The sequence below is a fragment of the Mugil cephalus genome, chromosome 3, assembly GCF_022458985.1.
Source record: "Mugil cephalus isolate CIBA_MC_2020 chromosome 3, CIBA_Mcephalus_1.1, whole genome shotgun sequence".
Classification (NCBI taxonomy): Eukaryota; Metazoa; Chordata; class Actinopteri; order Mugiliformes; family Mugilidae; genus Mugil; species Mugil cephalus.
The window spans coordinates 30,982,556-31,005,724 of record NC_061772.1 but is presented as its reverse complement, the minus strand read 5'-3'; the positions used below and the strand labels follow the sequence as shown (position 1 = coordinate 31,005,724).

The 23,169-nt window shown below is 45.7% G+C and overlaps 2 protein-coding genes across 4 annotated transcripts; one reads left to right on the top strand and one right to left on the bottom strand.

Moving 5' to 3' along the window:
- Window positions 1–721: 721 nt before the first annotated feature.
- Window positions 722–3,620, bottom strand: pole3 (polymerase (DNA directed), epsilon 3 (p17 subunit)). Its single transcript, XM_047581331.1, has 4 exons — window positions 3,198–3,620; window positions 2,155–2,240; window positions 1,946–2,064; window positions 722–1,181 (listed from the first exon to the last, which is right to left on the bottom strand). The coding sequence occupies exons 1-4, from the start codon at window positions 3,261–3,263 to the stop codon at window positions 970–972; spliced, it is 483 nt and encodes a 160-aa protein (XP_047437287.1). The 5' UTR covers window positions 3,264–3,620; the 3' UTR covers window positions 722–969.
- A 5,401-nt stretch (window positions 3,621–9,021) lies between these two features.
- On the top strand, window positions 9,022–22,516 carry kmt5b (lysine methyltransferase 5B). 3 transcript variants are annotated; one of them, XM_047580448.1, is made up of 10 exons: window positions 9,022–9,445; window positions 13,021–13,263; window positions 15,901–16,045; window positions 16,131–16,296; window positions 16,372–16,481; window positions 16,743–16,909; window positions 17,015–17,034; window positions 17,133–17,269; window positions 18,124–18,323; window positions 19,145–22,516. In XM_047580448.1, the coding sequence occupies exons 2-10, from the start codon at window positions 13,110–13,112 to the stop codon at window positions 20,632–20,634; spliced, it is 2,589 nt and encodes an 862-aa protein (XP_047436404.1). In that variant the 5' UTR covers window positions 9,022–9,445; window positions 13,021–13,109; the 3' UTR covers window positions 20,635–22,516. The 3 variants fall into 3 exon arrangements, with proteins under 3 accessions (XP_047436404.1, XP_047436405.1, XP_047436407.1); XM_047580449.1 differs by lacking the exon at window positions 9,022–9,445 and adding an exon at window positions 9,491–9,690; XM_047580451.1 differs by lacking the exon at window positions 9,022–9,445 and adding an exon at window positions 12,843–12,903.
- Window positions 22,517–23,169: the final 653 nt, after the last annotated feature.

Below are 23,169 nucleotides of genomic sequence, written 5' to 3'. Positions count from 1 at the left end.
TTATTCATGGTTTATTGAGCGAGTTTGAAACTGGATTTTAGTCATGACACATATTTAGAATAGACCAGAGACTGGAGGATGGTTTAAAAACTAAGTTACCGTGAATAAGTCTGGGATAAAGACTGAAAAAAGGAAGATTACAATAAACTGATTTTCTTCTACAATATTAATTCAGGACTGGATTCCTCCTCCTGTTCATGATCCTCTTCCTCAGTGAAGATGTGTATATTAATATGAAGCCAAAGCTAGTAGAGCGCCCCCTGGTGGCTGCAGTATTGGTCATAAGCTCCACCCCCTCCATTGTTAGTGGGCGGGACTTGGGCCAAATGAAACACTAACATACACCAAATATTTTATAAGGAAGGTTCAGTCATTTTAGGTAGTTAATATGTTGATGAATGTTCAAGTGTCAATTGTTTGGATAAGTTTCGTTTTAGTTCGTTATTTGATGCTATGATGAAACAGGATGTGACATCATGGCGACCACCAGTTGCCATGCCAACCACTCTGTAAAGAGTTCCTGTGAAACCGTGAGTTGGAAAAATGATTTCTATAAAATGAGTTGTGTATAATCCAACATTTCCTTGTAGCTGGTGGTAGAGCAGAGTGTAGGATTAATTAAAGGAAAACAACAGTGATGCTCCTTCATATACTCATCTGGTCTCCATGGAAACAGCTCAAGAACCCTCAGCTCGCATTAAAACATCTGATCTGAACCCGGTTTGATTTTCATACAAAATTATTTATTGAAATGTTGTTTACACGTTCTACAAAAGTACAAACAAAAGGAGTTTTAGGGAATAACGGCCTCAGAGACCAGACTCTAGACTCTAGTCCAGTCTGAAGGGAACAGGTCTGGATCCTTTTAGTTCTGGTTCCGGTCTCAGATTGACCAGGAAGCATCAGCTCTGACTGGCTGCGTTCAGGATGATTGTTGCTTCAGAAGACGAGGCGATGCCTTCAGGGACCTCAGTTCTCCACCTCCTCCTCCTCAGCATCGTTCTCAGCTTGGTTCTCCTCCTCCATGCGCTGCTGCTCCTCCTGCTCCTCCTCCTCCTCCTCGTCCTCCTCTTCCTCCTCCTCCTCTCGGCTCTTGTCGTTCTCAGAGTCGACTTTCTTCTCTTTGTCTTTGCGTCTCTGCTCAGAAACTTCCTTCTTCCCCTTCTGGCCCTTTTTGTAAACTGTTGAACAGAAACGGATTTAAGCTGAAATCCTGAGAGAAAAAAAAACTCCTGCCAGCAAAGAGCTACGGTTAGCTGGGAGGCTAGGAGGTGCTACTGTTAGCTGGGAGGCTAGGAGGTGCTACTGTTAGATGGGAGGCTAGGAGGAGCTACTGTTAGATGGGAGGCTAGGAGGTGCTACTGTTAGATGGGAGGCTAGGAGGAGCTACTGTTAGATGGGAGGCTAGGAGGTGCTACTGTTAGCTGGGAGGCTAGGAGGTGCTACTGTTAGCTGGGAGGCTAGGAGGAGCTACTGTTAGATGGGAGGCTAGGAGGTGCTACTGTTAGCTGGGAGGCTAGGAGAGCTACTGTTAGCTGGGAGGCTAGGAGGTGCTACTGTTAGCTGGGAGGCTAGGAGGTGCTACTGTTAGCTGGGAGGCTAGGAGGAGCTACTGTTAGATGGGAGGCTAGGAGGTGCTACTGTTAGCTGGGAGGCTAGGAGGAGCTACTGTTAGATGGGAGGCTAGGAGGTGCTACTGTTAGCTGGGAGGCTAGGAGGTGCTACTGTTAGCTGGGAGGCTAGGAGGTGCTACTGTTAGCTGGGAGGCTAGGAGGAGCTACTGTTAGATGGGAGGCTAGGAAGTGCTACTGTTAGCTGGGAGGCTAGGAAGAGCTACTGTTAGCTGGGAGGCTAGGAGGAGCTACTATTAGCTGGGAGGCTAGGAAGCTAGGAGGAGCAGCTATGAGCTGGGGTCTCAGAAACAAGATGGCGTCCTCGTCCTCACCTTCCAGAGCTTCTCTGAGCGGCTCCAGGAAACGTTCGAACTCCATCTCCTCCATGGCGGCCAGCACGTCTCCAGCATTCAGCGTCTTCCTTTTGGCCTTCATGGCGAAGTTATTGGCGCTGACAACAAGAGAAACTTTAAAATATGACACTGACCGTCTAGAAGGACTGAATGTTCTCATTTAATGTTAATATTTATTTCCTTCTTACCAGGACGTTGCGTACAACACAAAGACGCTGGCCGCCTGGGAAATGGCTCTTCTTGCTTCTTTAGACACGTTCACGCCATCTGGGAGCTGTTAAAACCCAACGAGTAGTTTAGATTATTGTTTCTACAGCAGGAAGAATAAAAACACTCACTTCTTTAGACTTTCATAGGGCTCTCGTTGAGATACTCTGAAATTCTAAATTTTAACCTGAGTGTTTTTGTAGGACAGAAAACTGTCTCACATTTTAGAAACATTTTTTTAAATTTTCATGGAGAAAATCAAGATTGATGAATTTACCATATATGGTTCCTTGACCCTAAGTGGTAAACAAATGTAAACATGTATTTAACACATCAATCTGCATCAGAAGTAGGGGTGGGGTGAAACCTGAGCTTATTTTATGTTTATTAACATTTTATGAAATGAAAAATGCCAAATTAACTATTAACAGATGTTTTTTTGTTGTGCACTATTAAACATTTGACTTATGTCAGTGAATTACTGTGATTATGAGAAAATATTGAAAATGTTGATGGTCAAGCAACTTCTGATCTGCTCTACTGACCAGCTGACAAAATAATCTTACATACTAATAAATTAAGATCGATAGAGATTATTAAAATATAAATATACTGATCCCTTGGAATAAATAAAGTATTTATCTTCTTCGTAGCCTTACAATTTTCTATTTTTACTCAACCGAAGAAAAATGATTAGGAAACTTACGAATTGCCTGTCAAAGCTCATCGATGAATATGAACGATAACTGATTTTTAACCAGTTCCTGTCCAGGCACCATCTTTGTTTTGATTTAATCTCACAGCTAAACTTGAGAAGAAAACTTTTAATTATTAATTAATCACTCCACGGACAGAATATCTTTCAATGCCGATGTTTATAAGACTCACCGAACATTTCAGAACTACGTTGGGATTCAAATTAAATATCTTTTTGGTTCTTTTAACGAGAAAACGTTGTTAACTTCGCGAAAAATCCTACGCTTAGCTGTGTGGCTAATGCATGCTAAGCTACCGGAGCACTCACCGCCTCTTTGATGATGCGAGTGATGACCGCATTGGGAAGGTTCAGGTCTTCTGGCCTCTCCGCCATTTCCTCAGACCCGGTCCGGTTCCTCCGGTTCCGTTTATCCGCCGCCTGTCCGATAATCCCCGGGCTAATGCTAAGCTAACCGATTAGCTCCTTCTGACGGTGGTGTTAGCCTGAAGCTAACGGTGCAGCTAGCTCAGGTGTTGTAGTGTTCACGTGTCGCCGCAGGTTAAGAGGACCTAGATAAGCTTTGTCCGACAGATGATTTAAAAAAAAAATATTTATTTGATTAAACTTTAAACTCTTAACGAGTCACTCGTGTCCATCAGAGCCGTTTTGTTGTTTTGACGTTTTCCCGCGAAGCTTCCAATCACCACGAGCCATACTACGTCATCAATGACCCCTGACCGCGGTCGCTTGTATGACGTCATTTCCGTCCCAAGAAAAAAAATTAAATCGTGGAAAACTATAAATGAAATTAATTGATAAATTATATAACGATTCAGTGTTTCTTCCGAATAATTAAATATGACATTTGTACTGTTTGTTGTAGTGTTGTTTAATTACCTAAAGATAATGTTTAATTATCAGTTCTTATGTTTTATTATCATAAATAATAACAACAACAATAATACTAATAATAATGTCCTTTGGAGTGTCCTTTGTCCATCAGGTGGAGGTGGACTGCTGAGTCTTTTCCTGATGAGCTGGCTCTCCTGTGTTGGGCCATGTGTTGGTCATGGCCCAACACATAATAATAGTAATAGTACTAAATTATTAAATAAAATACATTACGCAATTATCAAAGATACAGAGAGAAACAAAGGGGAGCCAATACAGGGAGATTAGTCAACCTGGCATAAATTAAAAATGGCTGCCATATTTTGTGAAAAGTCTGAACTCCTTTCTGCATCCAATAAGCTTCACAAAGCTTTATTTCACAAAGCTTCACATTTTAATTGGAAGAGGAGCATCAGATCTTCAGCTTATTGCATCCAGTTTAATACATTTCTTAGCAACTGTCAAAAGGATTTCTTTAGGTTTCTTAGAATATTTTGTCTCAAGACTGGAACTGGTGAACAGTTTTCAGGGTCCGTTGGAAATGTAACCCTGTGAATGTTAGAGTTTCACAAACCCTCTGACAAAACCTCTATAGTTTAGATCAAGCAATGTTCCTTCCTCCGTGCAACATCTCAAACAAAGAGGTGACATATTGGAGTTGTATTTATGTAATTTATGCTGTAATATACAACTGATGCAGGAAGTTGAATTGTACCTAGCATGTACCCAGCGCTCCCAGTGACTTCAGGCCAGTGGCATCAACATCCCATGTCATGAAGTCATTTGAGAGGCTGGTTTTCCTGCACCTGAGGGATCTGCTGTCTGCTCTCCTGGACCCCCTGCAGTTTGATTACCAGCAGCACATGTGTGGAGGACGCCATCATCTTCCTCACACACAAGACCCTGTCTCATATGAGAGTCACTTTCTTTGACTTCTCCAGTTCCTTCAACAGCATCCAGCCGTCCTCCTGAGAGACAAGCTACTGGACATCTAACTTAACCCTGACATCGCTGCCTGGATTTAGGACGACCTCACAGGACGGCTGCAGTATGTCAGGGTGGACGGCTGCAGGGGGACGGCTGCAGGGGGACGGCTGCAGGGGGACGGCTGCAGGGTGGACGGCTGCAGGGGGACGGCTGCAGGGTGGACGGCTGTAGGGTGGACGGCTGCAGGGGGACGGCTGCAGGGTGGACGGCTGCAGGGGGACGGCTGCAGGGGGACGGCTGCAGTATGTCAGGGTGGACGGCTGCAGGGGGACGGCTGCAGGGGGACGGCTGCAGTATGTCAGGGTGGACGACTGCAGGGGGACGGCTGCAGGGTGGACGGCTGCAGGGGGACGGCTGCAGGGTGGACGGCTGCAGGGGGACGGCTGCAGATCTGAGGTCCTGATGAGCAACACAGAGGTTTCCCAAGGAAACTGTCCTGGTCCTGTCTCCTTCACCCTCTACACCTCCGCTACAACCAGCCACCTCCAGAAGTTTTCCGATGACTCTTCCAAAGTCAGATGTATCAGTGATGACGAGGAGGACAGAGGACTGATCGACAGCTTGGAGGAACCAGAACCACCTACAACTCAACACCAGCGAGACTAAGGAGGTGGTGGAGGACCACAGCAGGAACCGGAGGAGGAACCGGAGGAGGAACCACAGGAGGAACCGGAGGAGTCCTGTCCCAGTCACCATCCAGGGTGAGGAAGTGGAGGTTGTGGACTCGTACAAGAACCTTGGGGTCCACATCAACAATAAACTGGACTGGTCACATGATACAGACGCCCCCTACAGGAGACGACAGAGCAGGACGATCTAAACAGGACTAAACGAACTGGGGAGGAAAGCTGCTCGGTGCTGGGACTGAACATGGAAACAGTGGCTGAAAGGAGGACGAAGGACAAAATCTGCAGCAGCTCTCACCTCACTGAGCCAGATGTAGACTATTTACAGTCACTTTACGCACAACTGTTGTCACTTTGTTTACTGTACTTTATGTTGCCTGTTGTGTTTGTCCTGTTTAATGTTGTTGTCTGCTCTGCTCTCTGTGTCCTACTTCCTTTCTTTCTTTGGTCACAGTTGTTTATATTCTTATGCTGCTGTAACATTTGAATTTCAATAAAGTCTTATCTTATCTTATCTTATCTTATCTTATCTTATCTTATCTTATCTTATCTTATCTTATCTTATCTAGTAGAGGTGATCTCCATCGATCCATATCTGGTCAACATAAGAGCTGTAAACACCTTGAGATAGTTCTAAATAATGGTTGTTGATCATGACACAGACTCTCAACTAGAGACATGGGAGGAAACTTCCTAATAGCTCTAATAAAGTCACATAACTGGAGATGACTAAATCTTTGTTTGTCAGACTGTACTTTCCTTTGAACGGTTTTAGAGACTGTTCCACCTGTCCAGGAAGGCAAAGGGAGGAGGAACGTGCTTCTACATCAAAAGGTTGGTGCACACTGACACTGTGACATCCTGCTTCAGTTTTTGTGAAGACATGTGTGCGCAGACCAAAACCTTCTGCACTTTTTTTCTGCCAACGACTCTATGTCTGTTTGTAAATTCCTGCAGACCATCACCAACTACAGGAGACCACCCCCCCAACCCTGTGGTGAGCCCCCGCCTGATCTCTTTTATTCCAGGTTTGAAAGTGCTTTCACAGCTTCCACTTCCTCCACCATCTCCATCACAGGAGGAATACCTGCACCCCAACAACTGGTGAGTGTCTGGTGTCGTCCCACCTGAAGGACATCACTGACCCCTGCTAGACCTCCTGCAGTTTGGCTATAGGGCAAACAGATCCGTGGGTGGTGCAATCCACATGGCTCTGCACTACATCCTGCACCACCTGGACTCTGCAGGGACCTACGCACGGGTTTTGTTTGTGGACTTCAGCTCAGCGTTCAACACCATCGTCCCTGAGCTTCTCCACCACAAGCTGTCCCCCCCCCCCTCCACCTGTCAGTGGATCACCTGCTTCCTGACTGACAGGAGGCAGCAGGTGAGACTGGGAAGTTTCACATCCAGCAGTGGCGCCCCCCAGGGGTGTGTTCTCTCCCCACTGCTCTTCTCCCTCTACATGAATCCCTGCACCTCTGGGGACACTTCTGTGAAGCTCCTGAAGTTTGCAGATGACACCACCGTCACTGGACTCATCCAGGACCAGGACCAGTCTTCATACAGAGGGGAAGTGGATCAGCTGGTTCTCTGGTTCAGTCAGAACCACCTGGAGCTAAACCTGCTCAGGACTGTGGACTTTAGGAGGAGACCCCCATCCACCCCTCCCCTTACTGTCCTAAACAGGACCGTCCCCACCGTGGACTCATCTTCTACTCTGCAATAATCCAGTCTGTCCTGCATCCATCACGGTCTGGTTTGGATCAGCCACCAGACAGGACAGGGACAGACTGCAGAGGACAATCAGGTCTGCAGAGACGATCATCGCCTCCACCTTCCCTCCATCCAGGACCTGCACCGGTCCAGGGTCAGGAAGCCCTTTACAATCTTATAAATAAATTCTTTAAAATAAATACAACTATTGTTAATTACATTCAGTCCGTTTTCATAAAGTTCTTTGGTGAAACTTTATTTGAATGTTGTCAAACCAAACAACACAGTAAATAATGACTGTTGTTTGAAAGCTGTTATGAGGCTGTTTGTTCAAAGGAAACTAAGTTTGTGAGCTGTGTTTAAAGGTTTAGTGAGAAGGGAAGATGGGAGACATGAACTCATGGACTGATTTAAAGTCCAGACTATACGTAGATCATCTTGTGCTGTGTGTAAATCCCTGTCTGTAAACGCTGCTGTGCAGTAAAGTGATGGTACAGACGTGTACAGACGGATATTAAAACCTGCCTGGGCCGACGTCCAGCTCGGTTCCAGTCGAGATGGGGAAGGTCAGGTTTTGTTGGGGGCTAAAGGTATTTCGGAGGTTTCCATGGTTTCCTCACTACAGCCCACACGCTGCAAACCACTGCAGGGTAAGAGTCAGCCATGAAACACCTACACCCACCGGGTCCAGGCCTCGCTGGCTGTTTCTGGGCAGAGCTCCAGGAAAACCACCTTCCCTCGGCCTCAGGGTCTCTAGCATTGTCTCATTTATCATCGGCCCATTTTCTCTACTGTAAATGATGTTCTACTTCCTGTTTATAGTCGACGTCCATTTAATTCATCTGTATGATATGTTCATAGCAGCTCAACCAGTCATCATGTATGTTCTGCTCACTCACCTGTACATTCATCTGTAAATATTGTCCATCTGCTATAAACCAACCTGTACCACACCTCTTATATTCCACTGTTTATGCTCCATGCTCTTCCTGCCGACTGAACTTCTGGCCCAAGATAAACTGGATTTAGTTGATCTGGACCTGAACAAAGTTGAATCTAATCTAACAACAGTTGTTACTTCTTTTCTGTTACAGATTCACAGGTCACAACACATCATTCATTTACTGTCCAGAATCTTAATTAATTAGTTTTAATTTACCGGTTTTCAGACAAACATTTCACTTCAGAACTTATTAATTGAAAATACACTTTATATATTTCACATTATGCAGATAGTTGCATGTGAGAGTTCTGGTTAGTGGTAGCGGTGAAAGAAACAGTTTTTCATTCTGTTTGTCTGTGATCTGCTACAGATGTATCAGATCATGGACAAACAGACTGAAAAGCGGTTTCTTTCCGAGAGCCATCACCACCCTGAACTCTGCATAATGTCAACTAGATAAGATGTTTTTTTTTTTTTTTTTTACCTGCAGCCTGTAGTAAAAAAACAAAACAAAACAAAACAAAAAAAAACAGTACTACAGTAAAAACGGTAATAAAGACACAAAGCGCACAAGGTCTAAAAAAAAATTAAAAAAAAAAAAATTATTAATTTCTTTCATTTCATTCTCATTGTTGTGTTTTGTTATTTTTATTTAATATTTACTTAATACTAACTAAATAAAAGTCCACGTACATAAACAATGACAAGAACAGGGAACAAGCTGCGACTGTTGTATTAAATAAATAAATAAATAAATAAATAAGTATTTTAGAATAAAAGTAAATAAATAAAAGTCAATAAACTTGTTGTATGTTATATCTCTTTGTGTATTGTGTGCAGATCGGTTCTAGTCCTGATTCTTGTCCAGGTCCAGATTCTGGTCTCGGTCCTGGTCCTGGTCCTGGTCTTGGTCCTGGTCTTGGTTCTGGTCCTGGTTCTGGTCCTGGTTCTGGTCCTGGTTCTCCGGGGACCGGGTCTTCCCTCCACCTCTGGATTCTTTAGGAAGCGTAAAGAGGTTTGTTTATGCAGCACTACTTTTGTGTACATCCGACAACTACTACCACGAACTACGAAAGCGATTTATTTGTTTATTTTACAATTTTTCGGAAAATTAGCTTCTACCGGTTTTCAAAAATCTACTTTTAAAGTTTCAGACTGAATCCCGAGGAGTTGTTTCCCGTTTCGGAGGAGAACGGCGGCGCATTCGTTGGGACTATTTTCTCTTGGATGGCGGTGGTGCGGCTTTCTCTCCCCCTCGCCTGTGCTAGGCCGCCATCTTGAATTTTAATGTTAATTTCTAAAAAAAAAAAATGTGTTTCCTGTGATATTTTCGTTTAGGGTTGTCGTGCCAAATTTGGATTAGTTTGAGGACCGCGGCTTTGTTTCGTGACTGTTGTGGAAAAATAACCTTTGTGAGTATATCCATGACTTGTTGTGTTTGTGTTGTGTCGACTCCGGGACATTTAACGCGTTGTTTAGCTTCTAGCCGTTATGATAAATAACACCACCCACACCGGGCTATTTGTTATTATCGTGCTCCGATGGCTACACCTGATCGCATCTGCGGGATTTGGAGCAAACAAATGAACTTTTAATTCGTTTGGGGACGTGAGATTTATCCCGATAAACATCAAACAAGCCAGGCTAGCGCTAGCTGGTAGGTAGCACGATTAGCTTCTAAACTGGTACATGTGTGTCGAATATCTCACATATTTATTCAATATTTCACGATGATCGAGTCAGCATTGGGTTGTGGAGTCGATTAACACGTAGCTGCATTGTGTTTTCTTTTTTGTATTAGCTGTGCTAGCTGACTGGGGAAGCTAACTTAGCACAATGCTAACGTGAAGTTTGGGCACAACCTGGAAAGTACGTTAATGTTAAAGGAGCTTTATTTTCGTTAAAAGTCACAGACACTCTTTTGGATTTATTATCTGGGTGTTCGTGACCTGGAGAAATACGTTAACGTTGGGAGTTAATGTTAAGGTGACCAGATTTCTCTGAAATGAAATCCGTGGACATTTACAGTTCGGACGTGACAAAAAGAAAGAATTAAATGTTATCAAGATGAAGTGAAGAAACGGGGACAATTGCGGTTGCATTTATTTTGACATATTTATTCATGTCCAAACATATTTAAACTGTCTGTAATGTCAATAGCAGTTCTACCGGCTACCGTAATAGCTGTGGTCTGTGCGCAACGTACTCACTAGCGCTTCCTATCCGGCTACCGTAATAGTTGTAGTCTTCGCGCAACATTTTTTTCCTCATTCATAAAACGCTAAGATCGGGGACATTTTTCGGGGACATCTTTAGCCGGGGGACAGGTCATCCAAAACGGAGACTGTCCCCAGAAATCGGGCACGTGTGGTCCCCCCAGTCAATGTGTTAGCAAGTGTTATAGTGTGAGTATTAAATGGCTCCTTCGTGTAACAGCATCGTCCCTGTGAGGCTCAGTCCGGCTCTTTGTGTTGGGGTGTGATTAACTCTGAATGTTTCTGGCTCTCGCTCGGTTCCTGGGTATTGTTACCGCACGATGCCGGCGTTTGCAGCCCCGTAGCTCCATGCTAACGGGAGGAGAGGAGCTAGTTGTTAGCAAACAATGCGCGCTGCCCCGGTGGCCGCTGTGGTCCTGCCTCGGCCTCCTCAGGTGTCGGTGTGGCCTTTAAATTCCCCGTTTCCTCCTGTGTGTTTATTGTGGCTAACCTTAGCTCCACGTTTCAAACATGAAACAGGTTGTAGTTCTTAGAATTAATGCACATGTTAGCACTTCAACTCCGGCAGTCTGGACAAAACAAACAAACACTTCAACAAGTTCTTTAAAACCAACTGATGCAATGAGGAGCTTCTCATTTCTTTAACAACCATGTGGAAAGACACATCCTGTGGTGGAGGAGGAGATGTTAGTCTGGTGGAGAAGATGTTAGTCTGGTGGAGGAGATGTTAGTCTGGTGGAGGAGATGTTAGTCTGGTGGAGGAGAAGATGTTAGTCTGGTGGAGGAGATGTTAGTCTGGTGGAGGAGGAGGTGTTAGTCTGGTGGAGGAGATGTTAGTCTGGTGGAGGAGATGTTAGTCTGGTGGAGGAGAAGATGTTAGTCTGGTGGAGGAGATGTTAGTCTGGTGGAGGAGGAGGTGTTAGTCTGGTGGAGGAGATGTTAGTCTGGTGGAGGAGATGTTAGTCTGGTGGAGGAGATGTTAGTCTGGTGGAGGAGATGTTAGTCTGGTGGAGGAGAAGATGTTAGTCTGGTGGAGGAGAAGATGTTAGTCTGGTGGAGGAGATGTTAGTCTGGTGGAGGAGATGTTAGTCTGTGGAGGAGAGATGTTAGTCTGGTGGAGGAGATGTTAGTCTGGTGGAGAAGGGTCAAATCATTGGCTGCATCAAGCAGAGAAAACATCTAGAAACTACTAAAACTGGCTTAAGACCCTTATTAAAAGCTGTAAGGACAGTGGAGAACCACGGTCTTCCAGGAAGAAATAAATCCTGATTGAGGGTGATGGGAGGACACTGAAATGTTTGGTGAAGTCCAGATTGACCCTGTTCCACTGTGTTGGGGAATCAGGGTAAGAAGAGATGCAGCCTAACCAAATATTATTATTATTATTGTTATTATTATTATTACCGTGTTTTGACCAAGCAGTGTATTTATATGTGTTGTTGATGCACTGTTGACAGTAAGCCACTGTCATATTCGGGGTTACCACCGAGTGGCGCTGTAGGATCATTTTAAACTGTCACACTTTGAGCCTGTTGTAGATTAGATTACAATCAATTTAACTTTCATTACGCATGTTCAGGTACAGAGCGAAGAAATTCAGTTTAGCATCTAACCTGAAGTGCAGGTAGTGCAGGTTTGCATGTAGAATAAAAAGTGTGACACACTGTGATACACTATGATATATGTTTTCATGGATGACAATGAGCAACATGTACACAATGAAAAAAGTCAGAATAAAAAGTCATCTTCTCTAATATGTGGATGAAGCTTCGTCAGCTTTGACTCCATTGATCCAATAAGAAGCTTCTCCAGTGTCTCCAGATTTATTTCCTCCAGTGTTTTTAGTTCAGATCTTGTGTTGATGATGTCAGACTCTGAGTCTCCAGCTCGTCCCAAACCTTCTCTCTGGGTTCAGGTCTGGACTCTGATCTGGTCTCATGCTCCCTGAACCTCTTTCTCTATCTGAGCCCCATGAATCCTGGTGCTGCCAGTGATTTGACGCCTCCCAAACAGACTAACATCTTCTCAAACCACCGTGGGATGTGTCTTTCAGTAGATGGGAAGACGCTTTATGTTGATTGATCTCTTGATTCATGGACGTTGCTGTGAAGAACAAGCTGAAACAAAGAAATCTGGGTTCTTAAAGACGGTTCATGTGATTAGAATTAAGTCAAGATGTCTTTGTTCGGATAATTCATCTGCTATCGAGTCAAAGTCCACTTTATTGTCAAATCTGACATGCGCAGCACATTCACACGACTGATTTCTCCTTCCTCAAAGGTCTATGGTGCAGCAACTTAAACATAAAATGTACGAATATGAGATTAAAAGAAGAAGAAGAAATGTATCTAAAATGTATATAAACACAAAAGCAAAGAAAAACTAGGCCCATGACAGATGGACACAAAGTGACACTGCAAACTGATTTATAGACTGTTTCATCGTGTTATTTTTAAAGGAAGGAGGCAATGAAAGAATGTGGAAAGGAAGGAATAGAGGAAAAAATGAAAGTGGATGAAGGGAAGAAGGGAGGAAGGTGGAAGAAGGGAGGGAGGAAGGTGGAAAAGGGATAAAGGAAAGGAAGGAAGGAAAGGAGGAAAAGAAAGAAGGAAGGAATGAAGGAAGGTTGAAGAAGGAAGCAGGAAAGTAATAAGGTTTGTGTCTGACCCCGTTAAGCCCCGCCCACATGACCTAATTGGAGCAGAATCTCCTTTTAACGAAGTGCGACCAGGTAAAAAGGCCACGTACTAACGCTGGTGCTCTGCCTCCAGGTTTCAAACTACAGATCCCAGTCTTCCCCACTCAAGAGCGTTTCCTCACCTCGGAGACTAAATGCAACGGGACCAGGGGGCTTGTGGGAATGAAGTGGCTGGGCGAATCCAAGAACATGGTATTAAATGGCAGACGACACGGCAACAAGTTGACCAGCGAGCAGCAGCATCCGCAGAGGACGTCGCTGCGCCACAACAAGAGCCACGTCAGGAACCACGCCAGGAACCGGAGATGTAGCCGCAGTGAGTCCGGTTCTAACTTTCAGTCTGGGTTTGGTTCTAGTGTTTGGTTCTAACGTTTAGTCTGGGTTTGGTTCTAACGTTCAGTCTGGGTTTGGTTCTAACCTTCAGTCTGGGTTTGGTTCTAACGATCAGTCTGTGTTTGGTTCTAACGATCAGTCTGTGTTTGGTTCTAACCTTCAGTCTGGGTTTGGTTCTAACGATCAGTCTGGGTTTGGTTCTAACGATCAGTCTGGGTTTGGTTCTATTCAGTCGGTTTGTTCTAAGTTCAGCTGTGTTTGGTTCTAACTAGTTGGTTCTAATTTCAGCCTGGTTTGGTTCTAACGATCAGTCTGTGTTTGGTTCTAATTACTGTGTTTGTTCGATCTTAGTCTTGTTTGGTTCTAATGTTCAGTCTGGGTTTGGTTCTAACCTTCAGTCTGGGTTTGGTTCTGACGTTTAGTCTATGTTTGGTTCTAACGTTCAGTCTGTGTTTGGTTCTAACGTTCAGTCTGTGTTTGGTTCTAATGTTTAGTCTGTGTTTGGTTCTGACGTTTAGTCTGTGTTTGGTTCTAATGTTCAGTCTGTGTTTGGTTCTAATGTTCAGTCGATGTTTGGTTCTAACCTTCAGTCTGTGTTTGGTTGTTTGGTTCTAACGTTCGGCCTGCGTTTGGTTCTAATGTTCGGCCTGTGTTTTGTTGTGTTTGGTTCTAACGTTCGGCCTGTGCTTGGTTCTAACGTTCAGTCTGTGTTTGGTTCTAATATTCAGCCTGTGTTTGGTTCTAATGTTCAGCCTGTGTTTGGTTCTAACGTTCGGCCTGTGTTTGGTTCTAACGTTCTGCCTGTGTTCGGCCTGTGTTTGGTTCTAACGTTCAGCCTGTGTTTGGTTCTAACGTTCAGCCTGTGTTTGGTTCTAACGTTCCGCCTGTGTTTGGTTCTAACGTTCCGCCTGTGTTTGGTTCTAACGTTCAGCCTGTGTTTTTGGTTCTAACGTTTGGCCTGTGTTTGGTTCTAGCGTTCGGCCTGTGCTTGGTTCTAACCTTCAGTCTGTGTTTGGTTGTTTGGTTCTAACGTTCAGCCTGTGTTTGGTTCTACGTTGCCTGTGCTTGTTCTAACGTTCGCCTGTGTTTGGTTATGTTCAGTGTGTTTGGTTCTAACGATCAGTCTGTGTTTGGTTCTAACGTTCTGTTCCTGTCGTTCTCGCGGCCTGTTGGGTTCTACGTTCAGCCTGTGTTTGGTTCTAACGTTCAGCCTGTGTTTGGTTCTAACGTTCCGCCTGTGTTTGGTTGTGTTTGGTTTTAATGTTCAGCCTGTGTGTTTGGTTCTAGCGTTTGGCCTGTGTTTGGTTCTAGCGTTCGGCCTGTGCTTGGTTCTAACGTTCGGCCTGTGTTTGGTTGTGTTTGGTTCTAACGTTCGGCCTGTGTTTGGTTCTAACGTTCTGCCTGTGCTTGGTTCTAACGTTCAGCCTGTGTTTGGTTCTAACGTTCGGCCTGTGCTTGGTTCTAACGTTCGGCCTGTGTTTGGTTCTAACGTTCTGCCTGTGCTTGGTTCTAACATTCGGCCTGTGCTTGGTTCTAACGTTCCGCCTGTGTTTGGTTGTGTTTGGTTCTGATGTTCAGCCTGTGTTTGGTTCTGATGTTCAGCCTGTGTTTGGTTCTAACGTTCAGCCTGTGTTTTTGGTTCTAACGTTTGGCCTGTGTTTGGTTCTAGCGTTCGGCCTGTGCTTGGTTCTAACGTTCGGCCTGTGTTTGGTTGTGTTTGGTTCTAACGTTCCGCTTGTGTTTGGTTGTGTTTGGTTCTAACGTTCGGCCTGTGTTTGGTTCTAACGTTCGGCCTGTGCTTGGTTCTAAAGTTCGGCCTGTGTTTGGTTGTGTTTGGTTCTAACGTTCTGTGGTTGGTTCTACGTTTGCCTGTGTTTGGTTCTGATGTGCAGCCTGTGCTTGGTTCTAACGTTCGGCCTGTGTTTGGTTGTGTTTGGTTCTAACGTTCGGCCTGTGCTTGGTTCTAACGTTCGGCCTGTGCTTGGTTCTAACGTTCGGCCTGTGTTTGGTTGTGTTTGGTTCTAACGTTCAGCCAGTGCTTGGTTCTGCCAGGGTTTAATGTTCAGCCTGTGTTTGGTTCTAACGTTCCGCCTGTGTTTGGTTGTGTTTGGTTCTAACGTTCCGCCTGTGCTTGGTTCTAACGTTCCGCCTGTGCTTGGTTCTAACGTTCGGCCTGTGTTTGGTTCTAACGTTCGGCCTGTGCTTGGTTCTAACGTTCGGCCTGTGTTTGGTTGTGTTTGGTTCTAACGTTCCGCCTGTGTTTGGTTCTAACGTTCCGCCTGTGTTTGGTTCTAACGTTCCGCCTGTGTTTGGTTCTAACGTTCTGCCTGTGCTTGGTTCTAACGTTCGGCCTGTGCTTGGTTCTAACGTTCGGCCTGTGTTTGGTTGTGTTTGGTTCTAACGTTCAGCCAGTGCTTGGTTCTGCCAGGGTTTAATGTTCGGCCTGTGTTTGGTTCTGATGTTCGGCCTGTGTTTGGTTCTAACGTTCGGCCTGTGTTTGGTTCTAACGTTCCGCCTGTGTTTTTGGTTCTAACGTTCAGCCTGTGTTTTTGGTTCTAACGTTCCGCCTGTGTTTGGTTGTGCTTGGTTCTAACGTTCCGCCTGTGCTTGGTTCTGCCAGGGTTTAATGCCACCCTGGAGGCTGAGAGACGATACGTTCCCTCCTCGGGAATGACGGCCAAGGAGCTTTGTGAGAACGATGACCTGACCACCAGCCTCATCCTGGACCCGTACCTGGGCTTCCAGACTCACAAGATGAACACCAGGTAGAACAGGAAGGGAACACGTGAACAGAGGGAAAGTGGGCCTGGACCCCATGTTGTATCTGAGCGTAACACGTTCTCCCGACAGGTTTCGACCAATCAAAGGACGGCAGGAGGAGCTGAAGGACGTCATCGAGCGCTTCAAGAAACACGACAACTTGGAGAAGGCGTTCAGAGCGCTGACGTCCGGAGACTGGTCCCGAAACCTGTTTCTCCACAAGACCAAAGCTCAGGAGAAACTCTTCAAGCAGCATGTGAGCCCAGATCCACCCGCTGCCATGACGACCAGGCGTCCAATCAGAGCCTGACCCTCTGCTTTTATCCTACAGGTGTTTGTTTACCTGCGGATGTTTGCCACCGACAGCGGCTTCGAGATTCTTCCCTGTAACCGTTACTCATCAGAGCAGAACGGGGCCAAGATCGTGGCGACGAAGGAGTGGTGAGAAATCAATCAGCTTTATTTATGTCGGCGGCCATCTTTGATTTGGTCTTCATCTTCACAGGAAAATACTTCTTAGTCTTAGTCACATTATAGTCGATTTAAAGAAAAGAAGTAAAACACAACCTTTTATTAGTTCAGCTGCTACTGAAGCACTTACATGAAGATGAGACTTCAGAACTATAAAGTACTAGTAGAAGCATAAATGATGTTTTCATTGTCCAACTCTGAGTCAGATGATGTTTTGGTGATATTCTCCAGGAAGAGGAACGATAAGATCGAGTACCTGGTTGGATGCATCGCTGAGCTCTCGGAGAGTGAGGAGAACATGCTGCTCCGACACGGAGAGAACGACTTCAGCGTCATGTACTCGACCCGGAAGAACTGCGCTCAGCTGTGGCTGGGCCCGGCCGCCTTCATCAATCACGGTATTAATCCGTCTCGTTAAACACCAATCAGCATGTGGAACATCTATGATGCAAATTCAATATTTGTTCTTTCCTCTCTCTCTCTTTTTTTTTTTTTTTTTTTAGATTGTCGACCGAACTGCAAGGTGGGACGGAGTTTTAAAGATGTTCTGGGATGGGTTTGATTCTTTTAAACGTGGCTGATGTCCTGATAATAACTACTTTTATTCATGTGTGGGTTCAGTTCGTGTCGACGGGACGGGACACGGCCTGTGTGAAGGTTCTGAGGGACATCGAACCCGGGGAGGAGATCTCCTGTTACTACGGAGACGGGTTCTTTGGGGAAAACAATGAATATTGTGAATGTTACACGTGTGAAAGGTAACGAGATACAACACATAACACATTTTATTCATAGAAGACGCAACGAACATGAGATAAAACGATAAAAGATTTGGTTAAAGGACAAACAGAGTCCACAGAGACTTGCTGCTTCTTCATTTCCCCTAAAAATGAGCAAAACCTAAATATCTGAATAGAAAAAAGTGGTAACAGAAACATCACTAAAACACATTGATGTTCTCATGAGGTTTTTCAGACATGTCGTAATAGAAGTGTATCACAAAAGTGCAGTGGAAACAGTTTCCATTGCATTTCACTAGTTCATCTGAAGTTCATCCTCAACGTGATGAGAATTATGGGATATCGAGACTTTACCAGAGTTACAGCTCATTCACAAACACCTTTCAATGGAAACACGGACAAAGACCAACTGGAAGCGAATTGGGACCAAAATTTAAATTCAAATACATTCACAGAAAAGTTTTTTCATTTTCAGAATGTGGCTTCATTATTTGACTCATTAACACAATTAAGCCACATTCTGCAAATGAAAAAGCATTCCTGGTTCCTGGTCTCATCTCTGGTTCCTGGTCTCAAATCTGGTTCCTGGTTCCTGGTCTCATATCTGGTTCCTGGTCCTTAAACTAATGTAAACATGTATTTGTCACATTAGAAACATCAGGACACTTGTTCTTCTTCATGGTTCCTGATAAACCAGGTCAGAGGGGGACCTTGTAGACCACATTAGACCCTGATTAGACCTGAGGATGTTTCCTTTTCTCTGATTGGCTCAATGAAACCACATGACACTAAACCAAATCATCTGCTCAGTTAAAGAAAAGCAAGCTGTTGTTTTTCTGACGTTAAGATGAATGTTTTTTCTTCTGTTGCAGACGAGGTACCGGAGCCTTTAAGTCCAAAGCCGGGCTGCCGGTGGAGGTGCCGGTGATCAACAGCAAGTACGGGTTGAGGGAGACGGACAAACGTCTCAATCGGCTGAAGAAGCTCGGAGAAGGAAACCGGAGCTCGGACAGTCACTCGGTCGGCTCCCACACAGACGTAGACTCTCAGGAAATGCCAAAAACACATCAGTGTAAGAGTCCGAGTCCACCCACTCAGGGAGGTCCTGATCCGGTTACTAGAACCAGTACCCACCCGGCACAGAGTCCACCCACTCAGGGAGGTCCTGATCCGGTTACTAGAACCAGTACCCACCCGGCACCGAGTCCACTTCCGATCTTAAATGGCCCAAAGCTCCTTCCCTGTACAGCACAACGTCTCCTGGAATAACTGGTTCAGTCCAATAAATATAATATCAGTGTTCATCTAGTGCTCCTGCTCCTCCTGCTCCTTCTGCTCCTTCTGCTCCTCCTGGTCCTCCTTCTTCTGGTTTGCCTTATTCTTTTCCTCCTTCTGGTTCTCCTCCTTCTGGTTCTCCTCCTTCTGGTTCTCCTTATTCTTCTCCTCCTTCTGGTTCTCCTTCTTCTCCTCCTCCTCCTCCTTCTGGTCCTTCTCCTCCTCCTTCTGGTTCTCCTTATTCTTTTCCTCCTTCTGGTTCTCCTTCTTCTCCTCCTCCTTCTTCTCCTCCTCCTTCTGGTTCCCCTCCTTCTGGTTCTCCTTATTCTTCTCCTCCGTCTTCTTCTCCTCCTTCTGGTTCTCCTCCTTCTCCTCCTCCTGGTTCATTCCTGGGAGTTCAGCTCTTTGTTTTTTAGCAGTTTTCCCAGTGAAGTGTTGCTGTTACAGGGACATAGTTTGGTTTGTACCTAATATAATATATGATATATATATAATATAGGTCTATAAGACCAGACGTGTCCAGGTGCTGATCAGGACGTCCCTCCTTCTTCTTCTTCTTGTTTCAGCTCCAGCTTTAATGGTTCCTCTCGTTTTAACCCTTTTCTGTTTTCCCTCCAGCTGCCAGAAAAAGATCATCGTCGTCGTCGTCTTCTGGCCTGAAGTATAAAAACAGGACTCAAACCAGACAGACTTTGTCCAGAGCCCTTTCTACCTCATGTTCCAAACAAGGTCGCGTAAACAATAACAGGGTACCAAAGAGACTGAAATCCCAATCCAAGCCTTCACTCAGTAAAGTCCAGTTGCGCAGTCGGAGGAGGGCGGTGGTGGAGTCCAAGGCGTCGGCCAAAGGGGAGACGTGTCAGCTGGGCCTCAGGGACTCCAAGGTGTCGCTGTGCAAAGGCGTCACGGTGAAGAAGGAGAAGGACGGGGCGGAGTCGGTGCAGCCGCCTCCTCCGGGCCAGCGGGGGTGTCTGACCCGGCACGCCGCCAAGGAGAACGGGAACCTGGCGGCGTCTCAGAGCGGCGAGGGCCAGTGCTCCACGTACAGAACTCGCAGGTCCACAAGGACGCTGGTCAAAACGCAGGAAACGCCCGGCGGCGTTAAGCTGGAGCCCAGCGCCATGGACGGCCTGAGCCCCGTCCCCGGGGGGGTGGTGATTAAGACGGAGCCGGCGGACATGGAGGAGTACCTCCACCACGGGGTGGGCCTGGAGCCGCCGCCGCCGCTGGACGCCGGCTACGGCCGCAGGAGCTCCCGGACCCGGCGGAAACGGCCGGCGCGGCTCAGGACCGAGCGGACGATTAAGTGCGAGGACTCGTGCGGCGAGTCGTTCGGACACGCCCCCAGCTTCTCGGACTGCGGCAACGTGCTGCTGAGCTTCGCCGACGGGCACCGGGACTATAACGGCGTCGCCAACGGCAGCAAGGCCCTGCGCCGGGACAAGGCCAAGAACGTGTGCCGGTCGCAGGACAAGGGCAAGAAGAAGCGGCGCATCACCAGATATGACGCTCAGCTGATCCTGGAGAACAACACGGGCATCCCCAAACTGACGCTCCGCCGGCGGAGGGACAGCAGCAGCAGCAAAACCAACGACCCCCACGACCCCGTCGGCTCCTCCCACCTCCCCCCCGCCGCCTCCGCCGTCAACCCCGCCTCCTCCAGCAAAATCAGCATCAAGTTCAGCAAGGACCACGACAAGGACAAGGGCAGCTCCTACATCGCCAAGCTCAACAACGGCTTCGCCCCCGTCGTCCACGGCAACGCCACCAAGCTGAAGATCCAGCTGAAGAGGGAGGACGACGCCCGCAGGACGTCCCAGAACAACCAGGTGTCCTACAACGGGGACATGGGACCGAGTCTGGACGCCCGGAACGGCGGACACCGGAGCCAGAAGGTGGCGGCGGACCCGTCGTCCGACGAGGACGAGGACGAGGACGGGGACGAGGACGAGGACGAGGAGGACGACTACTTCGACAATGACTTTGAGGACGACTTCATTCCACTTCCTCCGGCGAAGAGGTTGCGACTCATCGTGGGTAAAGACTCGATAGACATCGATATCTCCTCCAGGAGGAGAGAGGATCAGTCTCTGAGGCTCAATGCATAAGCTGTGGACCTTCCCCTGTAAATAAACACCACCCACTAATCAGCTGTTGTGTTGATGTAAAAGAAGTTAATTTAAAACAAGAGAAACTAAGAATCTGAATGAACGATACTAGAGGGACGAGAGGCGTCGGCCTGAAACAAAGCGTCGGCCGTTTGTTTCAGGCTGAACTCTTCCTTTGGGTGAATGCACTTGTTCTCTGGATGATGGACATGGATATTGTAGAAAGTGTACAGTTCTGTCCCCTCTGTCTCACAGGCAGGTTTTTATCCAACCTTTCTTTTTTGTCTTGTATGTTTTTGTGTGAGTTGGGTCTGGAGGCAGCAGCGTCGGTCGGTCGGTCGGTCGGTGCCATGTTCTCATTACGGCAGCAGCTTCACCTCCTGAATCATTAATCATGTACACAAACCTCATTTTAAAGGTTTTTTTATTTTTTACAGAAGAAGAGAAAACGTTTGGGGTGATGATGAATAGATTGACAGCTCCTCCGTTTACTTTCAGTTCAATGTTCAATTTTATGAACGTCCGTAATTAACACATGAGATTATGACATTTACAACCTGAAAAGGTTTTTTAAAAATCAATCAACTCACTTCACTTCAATTCTGATTTTTTTTTTTTCTCTGAATTTGGAACAAAAGTCAGAAAACTTGAGAAAACATTTGTAGAAATGTCCTGACTTCACTAAAAGAGGCGTCACAGGATGAGTCTCTGCCTTTTTATTTATTTATTCCTTCTGAGTTCAACTTCAGTAAAAATGAAATGATTTGAACACGTGTCTGTTTTATATCATCTGAAAATGTTTAAAATGTCCTGAGTTCTCTAAAGAAACACGGATCAGTTCTTCAGGACCAAGAGAAACATTAAGAACCTGGAAATGTTTGTGAAATCGTCCTGAATTCACTTCAAATCTAATCAAAGTTAATGAACACGTGTGTGGAAGAGGAATAAACCTGGTGGGTTAGATTTTAAAGGACATTTATTGTTATTTTTGGTCATAAACCAGTGAGAAATTTAGCTGCAGTGAGTTTCTTTTCTGAAGCGTTTCCACCTTTGGTGAAACCTCTGGCAGAATAAAAGCACAGCGTTGAGTTCTCCGGTGAAAACATGGCACACGAGGAGGTCGCAGGTTCAGCGGCTGCTCGGCTCATTGCAGATGTGATGTACAGAGACCGGCTCCGTCGTTTCTCATCAGGTTTCTGGACTGAAGGGACGAGGGAGGAAGCTCCTTCTGTAGAATCATGTACTCTCCTTCTCCTTCTCCTTCTTCTTCTGTGGTGCTATTTTTCTTTCCTCCCGTCTCGTTGATTTTCTCCGTGTACCACGTCCGTGTGGAGGCAGCATTAACGTCACTCGTTTTCATTTGGTTTCTCCAGGAGCACATAAACTTTCCGACAGCGTTAGGTGCCTTAAAGAGCGTCCGGACACGTTTAGACCAAACTCCACCGCCTGCTCCTGCTCGGCCCTCAGTCCTGTGCGTTGTTTTAGTGGCGTGGAAGCAACAGACCAAGGGATCAACAGAGACTCCACGTTAGCGCCTCTTTTCTTGTGTTTTAGCACTGTTCACATCACCAGCAGCCCGGCCTCCACCCCGGCCTCCACCCCCTCGCTGTAAACTCTTCCAGGTGTAGCGTCTGTGTGCTCTTTGTCCCGTAGACGGCCGTCACGATTTCCAGTTGATTCAAAAAGAGAAAAAACAAAAAACACAAATGTGAATAGTTTGCGGACGTGTTAGCGTGTTGCGTGGGTAGCGGGGAAACATGTAAAGAGAATTAAAAGTGGGCAGTGCATATATTGTCCAATATGTAAATCATGTGAACACATCTTGTACTTATTTAACAGTTTTGAATACTTGAAGACTATATAAAGTTTCTTTGTGACTCTTCTGGAGCTTCGTTTCAGTTCCTTCTTTTCTAAAAGCCGTTCTCTGAAATGTTTGAAAATGTGGATCATTTTTCAGGAGGTGTCGTGATAAATGTAGTGAAGTTTCCAGGAGGAAGCTCTTCGTCTTCTTCTTAACCAGACGAGTCATCAACAAGCTCAGAAGAAGATGGTCACCAGGACAAACATACCCCCAACAATCAGCCTGAACATTATGACCGCCCTGGAAGCCCTGCATGACTGTTAGACCAGACCAGACCAGACGGGCGGCGGAAACCGTGCAAATCTAAATAATTCTTATTTGTCAAGGCTATAAGGACGAAACTAAGTCAATAAATGGTATCCCCATGTGTGTGGAGAAAACTTCATATAAACCTGTACAGAGATTTACACATAAATTTATGAAATAATTATTTTTTTTATATAATTAAGATTTGAACTTCAAAATTAACTTTCTATAAATATAAACAATAAGTAAAACGAAGTGAATAAATATGTTAAGATGTTTACATTTCTAATAAAATCCACTTTTATTTTTTTGTAAAATAATAACGGTGTTAATGAATGAATCATTTATTTTCTGTGTGTTTTGGTAACGCGTCTGTTTCTGTTTGTTTAAATGCAGCTGGAGTTTGACCTTTGACCGCGGACTCATCA